This window comes from Oncorhynchus masou, chromosome 27 (genome assembly GCF_036934945.1).
Source record: "Oncorhynchus masou masou isolate Uvic2021 chromosome 27, UVic_Omas_1.1, whole genome shotgun sequence".
NCBI lineage: Eukaryota > Metazoa > Chordata > Actinopteri > Salmoniformes > Salmonidae > Oncorhynchus > Oncorhynchus masou.
In genome coordinates, this window is record NC_088238.1 from 40,612,014 (window position 1) to 40,625,991 (window position 13,978).

Genomic DNA, 13,978 nt, shown 5'->3' on the forward strand with positions numbered 1-13,978 from the left:
GACCACCAATGGTGACAATCCCGCAGGTGAAAAAGCCAGATGTGGAGGTCCTGGGCTGGCGAGGTTACACATGGTCTGTGAATATGGGGCCATTTGGACATTGGAATTCCAAATTCCCTAAAATGATGTTGGAGAAGGCTTATGGTAGAGAAATTAACATTCAATTCATTATCTGCAAACAGCTCTGGTGGACATTCCTGCAGTCAGCATGCCAATTGCACGCTCCCTCAACTTGAGACATCTGTTGCATTGTGTTGTATGACAAAACTGCACATTTTAGTTTCCTTTTGTTGTCCCCAGCACAAGGTGCACCTGTGTAATGATCATGCTGTTTAATCAGCTTCTTGGTATGCCACAGCTGTCAGGTGGATGGGTTATCTTGGCAAAGGATAAATGCTTACTAACAGGGATGTAAACCTTATCCCAGTCCTATTAACAGCATCTGATCCCAGTCCTATTAACGACAGCTTACCTGAAAGTATTGCATGGTCTACAGTGTCAAAAGCTTTAGACAAATCTATGAACAAGGCGGCGCAGTACTTTCTATTGTCTAGGGCATTAGTAATACAATGCTGCACCCTGCGCTTGTGCCAGTTCTACATTGAGACTTTTTCTCAGCAACAACCTCCAGGGCTTTAAAAAAATGTTATTTTATAATTATTTATTACAAAAAAACAAGGAATGGGTAAAGTATTAGAACATGAAGGACAAACAATACAGCAGCATCAAGACACTCTCAAACATGTATGTCTTTCTGCAACAGAGCCATCCTTATGTGTGAGGGTGCGTGTGCATGATAGTGATATAAAATATGTCAGTTTCCTTTTTCATGATCACAATCTTGTGACGCCCGAACACTCCAAGATCCCCAATAGCTGTCCCTCGACCATTTGCTTTTTTTTTTTGCCAATCGACTCATTCACAGGACGCCTGCTATATTCCGCTTTATCAAGCGGTAGCCGTGCTCCTGCCTTTCTGGTGGCCATTTTCCTCACAGCTCACCCGCCCTTCTCCCGACCGGCGACACTGAAGCTGCCAGTCAAATGCAAGATGCTTTTTCATAGCTGTTAAGTAGTAGATTCCCAAATGCCTCAAATAAAAACAAGCCATTACGAAATTGTGTTGTAATGCAAATAGGAAATGTCTATTCACCAGAAGACATGTTCCAAAACTCTGCTCATCCAATGGCGGTTCTAGCTTGTATGGCTCCCTGGGCGAAGCCCCCCCCCCCCCTTCAGCTCCCCCCCCACCAACAACAACAAAAAAGCACCATTCTGCACTAACTAATTTTTATTCAGAAATTTGGAACACAAAAATAATCAAAACATTTAAAACATACAAAAACGTGTGTTGGTTTGGCACTCGAGCATCGATACATTACCCATCCCCCAACAATGTCAACCAAGAGTCAAGACTAAACCAATTCACCTTGGTGGTGTGCAGACTGGTTTAATATTATTTTTAATGATTTTGCACAAACCAGAAAAAAATGCAACAATATGTCAAACTATATATTCACACTATTATGAATGAATTGTGGTTTATTTGGTAGTGTAAATATTTTTACTAATTGCATTAGTACTGTACAAAGTTAGATGTGCGCTGTTTGATAGATTCCCCCTCTCCTCCATCGGGCTTCCGGTGGGGAGACCTGAGGTCAACCTACCCCCTCCCCATCTCGTACTTTTGAGTGGGAGACCTGCCCAGCTCATAAAATATAATCAGGGCGCCCACTCTGACAAGGTTAATTGATCCAGTCCCACACGGTGACATATCTTTGACGTGATGTGTAAATGAGTGATAGAAAACCGATCGCGCAAATATCACTATTTCCCCTGAAATTGTGCGGTCGCCCCGTGCCACTGCTCATCACTACTCAAATTACAAAATCGTCAGTACTGACTTAACACTCATGTAAATTAGTGAAACAATGTATTGAGTAGAACCTGTAAGGTAGTGATGAATAAGCATTTCACTACACCTGCAATAACATCTGCTAAATGTTTGCGACCAATAAAATTTACTATGAACTTAAAGTGCAGACTGTCAGCTTTAATTTTAGGATATTTTCATCCATATTGGGTGAATTGTTTAGAAATTACAGCATTTTTTTTGTACATAGTCCCCCATTTTAGGGGAGCAAAGGTATTGGGACAAATTCACAAGTTAAGTATTTGGTCCCACATTCATAGCACACAATGAGTACATCAAGCTGGTGAATCTACAAATTTGTTGGATGCAATTGCTGTCTGTTTTGGTTGTTTCTCAGATTATTTTGTGCCCAGTACAAATTAATGGTAAATAATGTAGTGTCATTTAAGTCACCTTTATTGTAAATAAGAATAGAATGTTTCTAAACACGTCTAGATTAATGTGGATGATACTATGATTACGGATAATAATGAGTGAGTGAGAAAGTTACGACACACACATATCATACCCCCAAGACAAGGCTAACCTCACCATTACAACAACAGGGGAGGTTCTCATTTTTGCGCGTTTTGACTTTCTCACACATCATTATTCATGATTATTATTAGAAGTGTTTAAATATAACTGGAATGTATCTACAATAACAGTAACCTCCAAAGGGTCATATTACATTGTGTAGAAATGCAGGAAATGAGCTTTAGATGCCCAAAACATTTGATGGAGGACCCCCCCCACTACAGTTGAAGTCAGAGGTTTACATACACCTTAGCCAAATACAATTCCTGACATTTCATCTGAGTAAAAATTCCCTGTCTAAGGTCAGTTAGGATCATCACTTTATTTTAAGAATGTGAAATGTCAGAATAATAGTAGATTTATTTCAGCTTTTATTTATTTTGTCACATTCCCAGTGGGTCAAAAGTTTACATACACTCAATTAGTATTTGGTAGCATAGCCTTTTTAATTGTTTAGCCCACAAATGTTCAATAGGATTGAAGTCATGGTGTTGTGATGGCCACTCCAATAGCTTGACTTTGTTGTCCTCACGGTTGGGATGGTGTTCTTAGGCTTGCAAGTCTCCCCCATTTTCCTCCAAACATAAGGATGGTCATTATGGCAAAACAGTTCTATTTTTGTTTCATCAGACCAGAGGACATTTCTCCAAAAAGTACGATCTTTGTCCCCATGTGCAGTCGCAAACCGTAGTCTGGCTTTTTTATGGCGGTTTTGGAGCAGTGGCCTCTTCCTTGCTGAGCGGCCTTTCAGGTTATGTCGATATAGGACTCGTTTTACTGTGGATATAGATACTTTTGTACCTGTTTCCTCCAGCATCTTCACAAGGTCCTTTGCTGTTGTTCTGGAATTGATTTGTACTTTTCGCACCAAAGTACGTTCATATCTAGGAGACAGAACGCATCTCCTTCCTGAGCAGTATGACGGCTGCGTGGTCCCATGGTGTTTATACTTGCGTACTATTTTTTTGTACAGATGAACGTGGTACCTTCAGGCGCTTGGAAATTTATCCCAAGGATGATTTCTTTTGATTTTCCAATGATGTCAAGCAAAGAGGCACTGAGTTTGAAGGTAGGCCTTGAAATACATTCATGGGTACACCTCCAATTAACTCAAATGATATCAATTAGCCTATCAGGAGCTTCTAAAGCCATGACAATTTTCGGGAACTTTCCAAGCTGTTTAAAGGCACAGTCAATTTAGTGTATGTCAACTTCTGACCCACTGGAATTGTGATACAGTGAATTATAAGTGAAATAATCTGTCTGTAAACAATTGTTGGACAAATTACCTGTGTCATGCACAAAGTAGATGTCCTATAGTTTTGGCAAGAAATTTGTGGAGTGGTTGAAAGACTTATGTTGGAGTCATTAAAACTTGTTTATGTAAACATCCGACTTCCAACTGTACATGTAGAAATATAAGGAATGATATAAAATAATTATAATATGCACATTTTATAAAGAAATAAAGTAACTGAACTCATTCATGCTCTTTCCCCCTAAATAAACTTCAAATGCCCCCCCTTTCACCAACCTAGCTCATCATTCCAGCTTCAGGTGATTGATTAGGTATGGCTCCAGCTCTGTCAGGATCTCTAAGAACCGATCTTTGCATTCGGGGCCACACCCATTTAAGGGCCCATCAAAGAGCGCCTTCATCTTCTTCTGGTTATTTCTTTCAGCTATCACGTCACTGTAGCCATCAGCAGTGATGACTCCACTCTTCAGGAGTCTGTCCAAGATGGGACCAACTTGGCTCACTCTGTCAATCAGGGCTGTCTGGTGGAGGTCCACAAAGTGCTGGCCTGAGGTCAAGATGGAACCCCTGTATTCAGCTATAAAGGAAACTGATACAATTAGTTTGCCTTTACTTATGACCCTTAAACACATTTCTAGGATGGGATTCAATCAAAGGCGCAGAATTGGCAAGTGCATTACAGTTGACTTTTTAATATAGTTTACGATTGAGCCGATATCATCCGTGTTTACCGTGAATGTAAAGGAATATGCCTTTTAAAAGGCGAATTGTCTGTATTGCAGCATGCAACTTGCCTGAGGAATCCCGGCTTTAAACTATATTTGACATTTATGGTTACTAAGCCAATGGATCTTTTCTGACCTGCTCGTATTTCGTGGTTCCATATGGTTTGTTTACGACTTTTACAGCTTAGGTTCAGACTGAAGTCTAAATCTGCGTCTCTTATAAACATCTCAAAGAAGTTTGGTGGGTCAACATGTGCGAGCTCCAATCTCTGAGACAATAGATAGATAGTGTTAGACTAACAGACATGGAACAGTTTTTTGAAATTAGTCATTCTTGGGGGGGTTTTCTGGGAATGTGCAATGTTTTGGATTTCATTAATGTTCTATACAAGTTCAAACCGTACACGAGGGTTGACATCAGAAGGACAGGATGTTGTGAGGTAGAAATCACTAGTCAACCATTGGGACTTCTCTGGTCTTGGTTTCAGGATCCTTGTGGATCCATGACACTTCTCCTGCTTCTCCACTGCCTGTAGAACAAGCAAACATATCCATCACGGTCTATTGCAGTGTATACTTCCAATTACCATTTGTTCTCAACATTGTTTGACAAGAAAAAAACTATAACATGGGTGCGAAGTGTCATAAAAAAATCCAAGTCCAGGCACGTGTGGGTTTGAAAATTGATAAACCTTTAAAATGTGTGGGCTAAGTCATTAAAATACACCAACACGTCTTGGCTAACGCTTTGATCAGGGTGCCTGATTGTTTTACGTTTGTCTGATCTGGAGTGTTTTGATTTTTTTTTTTTTAAGTCAATGTAAATTGTTGCTGGGGACCATCCTGGTTGTATAAATACTGTATATGGAAGTAACAATGAGGAAGAGGAACAGAGTTAGCCTTTATAACCTGTGTTAGTGCAGGATCACATGGCATCAGATAAACATGTAGCGTGAGGTGTGCTGTCCTGGCTCGGTAGATCTGCAAGTCACAGTGCACGGAACACCCTAATGCCTGCAGGATAACACCTCTCAGAGAGAAAGATGGATGGAGAATCTTGACGTGGAAGCGGGTGACCTTATCCACTTGTTCTATGGACACACCATGGCCTTCTACATGAAGAACTCTCACTTTCTGCTTTATAGAGGGATCATAACAATCTCCAACCCCTAAAATGGACAGAAACCAGAACATTATCAGTTTGATTAAAACATTTATTTTAATATGTATTGAGAATTCCCAGGTAAATAAAACAATGTCTTGTTCAGTATAGCTGATATCCATACGTTCACCAAAACAGGCAAAATGTGGCAGATGCACTTCTTTCAGTTTTCCTTCAATGATTTTGATGTCCAGTAGGGGGCCTGCTTGCCTGTACCCCATGCTTTGTAGCACTGCCCTGTGAGGTTCCCAAGAGCTGAAGTGGTACAGAAGTGTGACTTTGCTCTCACATACCCAGCGCAGCCCTGATATTGTGCACTCATAGCGTCCTGCGATAGATTCAAGTCTGGAAGAAGGGAATGCAAATTAGGTAACCAAAATATTAAATAAACTGAATTACTAAATCCTCTGTTGATCCAAGGTGTTTACCTGTAGATTGAAATCTCATTTTCTGTAGACACTAACGGCTCAAGCGCAATCCAAGTTTCTGCGGTCTGTATAGGATTGAGCCAACCAAATATGGTAAAACCTTCAGATTAATCTTTCAAAAATATTTAAATTATTGTAACAACAGTTATGAACCTTGTGTAGAATAAGTAGATTATTCATAATATCAACACGTTGTCCTCACCTTAAGATGGCTGCAACTCAAGCATTCCATCAGAGTATCTGAAGACAAGTCACATAATAAATAAATAACATAACCAGACAATGCATGTATCTATCAAGTAAGAGAGTGGTCAGTACAGGTGCATCAAAGCTGAAAAGGGGGGGGGGGGGGGGACTGCCATCTTAAGCTGATAAAACAACTTTATCTCAAAGCCATCAGACTTTCAAATAGTCACCACTAGACGGCCTTCACCCAGTACAGCGCCCTGCCCTGAAATTTAGTCACTGTCACTAGCCAGCTACCACCCGGTTACTCAACCTTGCACCTTAGAGGCTGTTGCCCTGTATACAGTGTGTTTGGAAAGTATTCAGACCCCTTGACTTTTTCCACATTTTGTTACGTTACAGCCTTATTCTAATCAATCTCGACACGATATCCCGTAATGACAAAGCAAAAACAGGTTTTTAAAATGTTAGTAAATTTATTCAAAATTAACAGAAATACCTTATTTACATATGTATTCAGACCCTTTGCTTTGAGACTCGAAATTGAGCTCAGGTACATCCAGTTTCCATTGATCATCGTTGAGATGTTTCTACAACTTGGAGTCCACCTGTAGTATATTCAAATGATTTGACATTATTTGGAAAGGCACACACCAGTCTATATAAAAGGTCCCACATCTGTGATAGGATTGTATCGAGACACAGATCTGGGATGGAAGTGTACCAAAAGCATTGAATGTCCCCAAGAATACAGTGGCCTCCATTATTCTTAAATAGAAGAAGTTTGGAAACACCAAGACTCTTCTTAGAGCTGGCCACACAGGCAAACTGAGAAATCAGGGGAGAAGGGCCTTGGTCAGGGAGGTGATCAAGTACCTTCCAGAAGGACAACCATCTTTGTAGCACTCCATCAATCAGGCCTTTATGGTAGAATGGCCAGATGGAAGCCACTCCTCAGTAAAAGGCACATGACAGCCCGCCTGGAGTCTGCCAAAAGGCACCTAAAGGACTCTGACCATGAGAAACAAGATTCTCTGGTCTGATGAACCCAAGATTGAACTCTTTGGCCTGAATGCCAAACATCACATCTGGAGAAAACCTGGCACCATCCCTACAGTGAAGCATGGTGGTGGCAGCATCATGCTGTTGGGATGTTTTTCAGTGGCAGGGACTGGGAGACGAGTCAGAATTGAGAGAAAATTAACAGAGAAAAGTACAGAGAGATCCTTGATGGAAAACCTGCTCCAGAGCACTCAGGACCTCAGACTGGGGCAAAGGTTTACCTTCTAACAGGACAACGATCCTAAGCACACAGCCAAGACAATGCATGAGGACCTGAGTGGCCCAGCCGGAGCCTGGACTTGAACCCGATCGAACATCTCTGGAGAGACCTGAAATTACCTGTGCAGCGACGCTCCCCATCCAGCCTGACAGAGCTTGAGAGGATCTGCAGACAAGAATGGGAGAAACTCACCAAATACAGGTGTGCCAAGCTAGTAGTGTTATACCCAAGAAGATTTGAGGCTGTAATCCCTGCCAAAGGTGCTTCAACAAAGTACCGAGTAAAGGGTCTGAATACTTATGTAAATGTGATATCAGTTTGTGTGTAGATTGAGGTGGGGAAAAAACAAGTGAATCCATTTTAGAATAAGCATGTAACGTAACAAATTGTGGAAAATATCATGTGGTCTGAATACTTTCTGAAAGCACTGTACACAGTCATGTAACACTGGTCATTGGAATAATGTTTACATACCTTTTAACCCACTTTATATGTATATAATGTATTCTAGTCAAGGCCTATCCTATTTAACTATTGCTGTACATATACCATTCTATCCTATGTATTGCACTAAATACAGTACTAGTCAAAAGTTTGGACACCTAGTTATTCCAGGGTTTTTGTTTATTTGTACTATTTTCTACATCGTAGAATAATAGTGAAGACATCAAAACTATGAAATAACACATATGGAATCATGTAGTAACCAAAAAAGTGTGCCGGTGGGACTTTTCAGCCGGTTACCCACGTTTTGTTTTTGAAATTATAGTTTCCGGATTTGACCATATTAATGACGTAAGACTCGTATTTCTGTGTGTTATTGTTATAATTAAGTCTATGATTTGATAGAGCAGTCTGAGTGGTGGTAGGCAGCAGCAGGCTCGTAAGCATTCATTCAAACAGCACTGTTGTGCGTTTGACAGCAGCTCTTCGCTGTGCTTCAAGCATTGAGCTGTTTATGACTTCAAGCCTATCAACTCCCAAGATTAGGCTGGTGTAACCGATGTGAAATCGCTAGCTAGTTAGCGGGGTGCGCGCTAATAGCGTTTCAATCGGTGACGCCACTTGCTCTGAGACCTTGAAGTAGTTGGTCCCCTTGCAAGGGCCGTGGTTTTTGTGGAGGGATGGGTAACGATGCTTCGAGGGTGACTGTTGTCAATGTGTTCCTCGTTCGAGCCCAGGTAGGGGCGAGGAGAGGGACGGAAGCTATACTGTTACACTGGCAATACTAAAGTGCCTATATATAAGAACATCCAATACCCAAAGGTATATGAAATACAAATGGTATAGAGAGAGAGTCCTATAATAAACTACAACCTAAAACTTATTTTTAAATTATTATTTTACCCCCTTTTTTTCTCCCCAATTTCGTGGTATCCAATTGGTAGGAATTACAGTCTTGTCTCATCACTGTAACTCCCATACGGACTCGGTAGAGGTGAAGGTCGAGAGCCATGTGTCCTCCGAAACACAACCCAACCTAGCTGCACTGCTTCTTAACACAATGCACATCCAACCCGGAAGCCAGCCGCACCAATGTGTCGGAGGAATCACCGTACACCTGGTGACCTGGTCAGCGTGCACTGCTCCCGGCCCGCCACAGGAGTCACTTGTGCGTGATGAGACAAGGATATCCCTGCTGGCCAAACCCTCCCTAACCCGGACGACGTTGTGCCAATTGTGCGTCGCCCAATCGTGGCCGGCTGCGACAGAGCCTGGGCTCGCACCCAGAATCTCTGGTGGCACTGCAGACCACTGCGCCACCCGGGAGGCCAACCTAAAACTTCTTACCTGGGAATATTGAAGACTCCTGTTAAAAGGAACCACCAGCTTTCATATGTTCTCATGTTCTGAGCAATGAACTTAAACGTTAGTTTTTTTTACATGGCACATATTCACATAGCTTTAGACACACTTCTGGGAAGTCAACCACCTTTGTGGAAATTCATGTCAGTTCTTTACATAGTACATCAAATTTACTTATAAAAGCCCCTTTTACATCAGCAGTTGGCATAAAGTGCTTTACAGATTTACAGATTAAAACTCCAAAGAGCAAGCAATGCTGTTGCGGAAGCAAGTTACTTGGCTACAAAAACTCCCTTCAAGGCAGGAACATAGGAAGAAAGCAAGGTTCTTCTCTTATTTATGCGCACGCTTTTTAATGCACATACAGTCGCCCTACAATGAAATAACAAGAGTAGGCCTACCTCACAGAAGGGTATCGGCATAACACTCACCTTGTTGTTTTAACGTGGCCATTTTCGGTCCGATACAGTTCAAATGGATAATGACGTCGGCTGCCTGCTTCTGTCTGGTTCAACTGTAATTCACAACCGGACGTCGAGTACTTGTTTATTTTCTCCAAATGCAGCCTTATTTTGACATATCTCCACCTGTGTTATTTTCTCCCTGTAACATCCACTAAATGCATATACAATAACAAATAACCCTCTCTCAGAAAATGAAGAGAATGAAAAATAGAAGATTCTTTCCCGGATGTGAGAAAGTACGTACCTAGGGAGAAGGCTGGAACGTCCTACCGATGTGAACTGAGCCACAATAGCGATTAGCCACAGTAGTGGAATCAACGGTTGGCCTTCAAGATAAAAGTTCCGAAATTAAATTAATGCAAATCAATACATATAGTGGAATTGCGTCATTTGGACTAGATAATGCTACATACTGTTAGAATGTTATATCAATTCAACAAAAGACAATAATGATCTAATCTGACCCCCAAGATATTCTAAACTCAACATAACCTTTACAGAAAAACCACATGATTTCACAAGTAACGTTTCCACATGTTTTGCATATGTGAAATCTTGTGAAACCATGTGTTTATGGAACACTTACCATGTGATGTGGACTTTCAAATGTGAAATCATGTGTTTTTGGAACTCTTCATGTGATGATATTTCACAAGTGGATTTTCACAAGTGAAGTCATGTAAAACCATGTGTTTTTAGAACACTTCACATGTGATGATACAGTGCTGAAGGCCCTATTGTCCTAAGTGCAGAGATGTATTATCGTAATTAATGTTTAGGTGAATGCTACAAATTTCGTGGCGCAGCAGAAAGATCAGCGTAAATGTCACATATGAAGTGTTCCAAAAACACGTTTCCACATTGTGATAACATGAAACCACACTGTAAGCCATTGATGTTAATTATGTGGTCTATTTTACAGTCATTGCACGGCACATTTCTACAGTAATTGGATGCTATATTAGTGTTTGGCTATATATTTACTGTCAATCGCAATAAACTTGGATACTTTTCGGCACATTCTACAAATTTACTTGGCATGCTTCACTTGCAATTGCATTTAATTACGGGTGTCCGCTAGAGTGGATCTGATAGAATCTCGCCCATAAGTGTGCATAAAGGCTCTCAGAATTTGAACTAACAAACTTTTGGTCTGGAGTGCATCAATGTCTCAGTTGTGCCATCAGACGGTTATTTGTTACCAGGAACATATCTTCCACACACTCAAAACTAAGGGTATGGTTACGGTACAGTGTTGTTCCCTGGTTTACAAAAAGGTCAAAGGTACACATAAGGTACCATGCAATGTACACATTGGAACTCACATGGTACTAGTCAGTACCTTTTAGAGTACATCGGATGGATAATCTAGTATAATGGTAAAATTTCCTACCCAATATTACATCTAAAGCTGAGTTTGAAGCCATGTGGGAGGTGGGAATTTACCAATTGTGTTGTCGTAACTACCAGTTGGATGCATTCACGTGCTTTGAAATTGTTGGGAAATGCCAATTGGCTAATGGACAATAAGCTGCATCAACCATAAACTAAAAGTACAGCTATCATGCTTGAAAACAATGGATAGTTTTTTGTTAAACCATATGAATAGATTTTTTTATAAATAATGTTTTGTTTCATTTAACTGTCGGAAAAACTGTTATCAAGGTAATTTCCTTAGTAGGTGACATCAAAGTCAATTACCCGTTAGAGGGCCGTTCAAGTGGATTTTTCCCAGTCGTATGTGGTAAATTCCCACTTCCCACTTATGAATGTAGCTTTGGGTACAATCTTTACTGCACTTTGAAATGTAGGTGGGGCAATGTGCTGGCAGGGGCTCATTAGCATATTTGGTGGCATGATCTAAAATATGTCATATTTGTCAATGGAAACGTTATTCAAGTTTAAGTGGTTTCATTGTTATGAGTACCTCTTTTGAAGGTTGAGTACCTCTTTTGACATGATCAGTTCTGCAATTGTTGTAGGAACTAGGGCTGTCCCTGAATAAAAATGTTTTGGTAGATCGAGAATTGTATGTTCCCTTCGACCAATCAGTAGGTTGGAATTGAAAAATGTGTATTTTTCCACATGTAGACAATCTTATGTGTTTTAATCAAATCAACTGTATACATACACTGAGCGAACTGTTTGATAAAATAATTATGGCACACAAATGGTTGAGGTAGTTGATGACGTGGCAGGTGGCAGCTTAGTAGGCACAGCATGTCCGATTAATCATAAAAATTGAGGATTAGCTGATAACTGAGAAGCAAACATTCTAGATAATATAGAGAACCTTGTAACTATTTATTGATCATCATTTTGATCTTCTTGAAAAAGAATCAGATACATCGAAGAGAACAAGACCTTTCCTTAAGTGAAACTGAAGGGAAGACGCCATCTAAAATTCCAAATGTAACATCGGGGGGGTACATTTATTTGTAACCATGTCTCAAGAAGATAGAGCATTGCTTACAAGCATGACTGAGGAGTTTAAAAAAAGGGTTCTATTGCTTGTGCTACTGGGGGAGGTTGAGGCCCTAAAAACAGGAATATATTAGTAATAAAATTATGGAAGAAATATGAGCGGAAATAAGATATTGAAAACTATCGTGGACTCCCTAAAATACACTACAGAGAGGCTACTGTATGATAAAACAATGAAAGCCTAATTACTTGATCTAAAGTGCAGAAGTATGACTGATAATATTGTTATAATTGGAATAAAGGAGGATAAATGAAAACTATCAGTCAACAGAGGAAAAGTTTAAAGGTGTTCATGAAATGTAATCATGATGACGGAAGAACAGGTAGATACAATTGATTTTACAATGGGCTCTCACCGTTTCGGTGATGGCTGTGTCAGAGTCGATTGTAAGTTAAACTTAGGTATTTCTTTATGGGTAGTGTGACGACTAAGACACATTTTTACTGGCAGTCATTTAGCGGCCTTTAAAATCTATGTTCCTTTTTCCTTCCTTTTTTTGTCAGAATAAAACAGGATATAATGAGGACTACATGAATTATGTCTTAAATGGAATGGACATAAAGATCTAGTCTTGCGAAATATATAGGTAGTTTTCTCTTCATTTTCAAAATTTTTTCAAACAATTGGATCCAATGAACTGAGCAGGCTGGGCTGATATCCTTATAGCCTTGCTAGGACTTTCTAAATATGAGCATTGTAACAAGTTTCTTCTAACTCCTCCTCTGACGAAGAGGTGGAACAAGGATCGGACCAAAATGCAGCGTGGTTAGTTAGATACATCTTTACTGAAGATGAAACACGAACAATACAAAACAACAAACGTGGAAAACCGAAACAGCCCTATCTGGTGCAACAAACACAGAGACAGGAACAATCACCCACAAACACACAGTGAAACCCAGGCTACCTAAATATGGTTCCCAATCAGAGACAATGACTAACACCTGCCTCTGATTGAGAACCATATCAGGCCAGACATAGAAATCGACAAACAAGACATCCAACATAGAATGCCCACTCAGATCACACCCTGACCAACCAAAACATAGAAACATACAAATAAACTATGGTCAGGGTGTGACAAGCATGCATTTAAAAGATTGTGCTGTTATTATTTATATTAATATGATCTATTATTGTTTGTTTTTTTCTTCTGTTTTCCGTGCTATTTGGTTAGTTCTCTTAAAAAGCACCATCAAAGATATGCAATAGACCTACAGGCCTTTGAATGTGGCAGATGGCAGTATTGAATTGTGTTATCATGGGACTGCCCATATTTCCTTATCATTTAAAAAACAGGAGGCCTCTTACACTTCAATGTTGTGATGCAAAAATCCTGGCGAAATGCATAGCACATAGAATCAAAAAGGTTTTACCAGATCGGTTTATAAATGTCAGATGAAGCAGATGCTAAACTACAGGACTGCTTTGCTATCACAGCCAGGAACATGTTCCGGGATTCTTCCGATGACGTTGAGGAATACACCACTGTCAGTCACTGGCTTTATCAATAAGTGCATTGAGGACGTTGTCCCCACAGTGACTGTACGTACATACCCCAACCAGAAGCCATGGATTACAGGCAACATTCGCACTGAGCTAAAGGGTAGAGCTGCCGCTTTCAAGGTGTGGGACTCTAACCCAGAAGCTTACAAAGAAATCCCGCTATGCCCTGCGATGAACCATCAAACAGGCAAAGCGTCAATACAGGGCTAAGATTGAATCATACTACAC

General features: G+C 40.4%; 2 protein-coding genes across 4 annotated transcripts in view; one reads left to right on the forward strand and one right to left on the reverse strand.

Annotated features, from left to right (window-relative positions):
- LOC135516154 (E3 ubiquitin/ISG15 ligase TRIM25-like) overlaps positions 1-1,283 on the forward strand; it is a 34,958-nt gene extending 33,675 nt beyond the window's left edge. The window contains exons 10-11 of one of the 2 annotated variants that reach the window (XR_010451900.1): positions 2-73; positions 183-1,283. Coding sequence is in view for 1 of the 2 variants with exons in the window: in XM_064940234.1 (XP_064796306.1) it covers positions 2-15 (14 nt within the window). In the remaining variant the exon portion in view is untranslated. Of the gene's footprint in view, position 1 lies in introns of both variants that reach the window. The other variant, XM_064940234.1, reaches the window with a different exon arrangement.
- LOC135516155 (NACHT, LRR and PYD domains-containing protein 1 homolog) lies at positions 1,273-10,163 on the reverse strand. Of its 2 annotated transcripts, none has more exons than XM_064940235.1 (8): positions 10,004-10,163; positions 9,727-9,809; positions 6,224-6,261; positions 6,022-6,086; positions 5,341-5,938; positions 4,836-4,961; positions 4,568-4,700; positions 1,273-4,283 (listed from the first exon to the last, which is right to left on the reverse strand). In XM_064940235.1, the coding sequence occupies exons 2-8, from the start codon at positions 9,746-9,748 to the stop codon at positions 3,991-3,993; spliced, it is 1,275 nt and encodes a 424-aa protein (XP_064796307.1). In that variant the 5' UTR covers positions 9,749-9,809; positions 10,004-10,163; the 3' UTR covers positions 1,273-3,990. The 2 variants fall into 2 exon arrangements, with proteins under 2 accessions (XP_064796307.1, XP_064796308.1); XM_064940236.1 differs by lacking the exon at positions 10,004-10,163 and having other exon boundaries at positions 5,341-5,600; positions 5,718-5,938; positions 9,727-9,994.
- Positions 10,164-13,978: the final 3,815 nt, after the last annotated feature.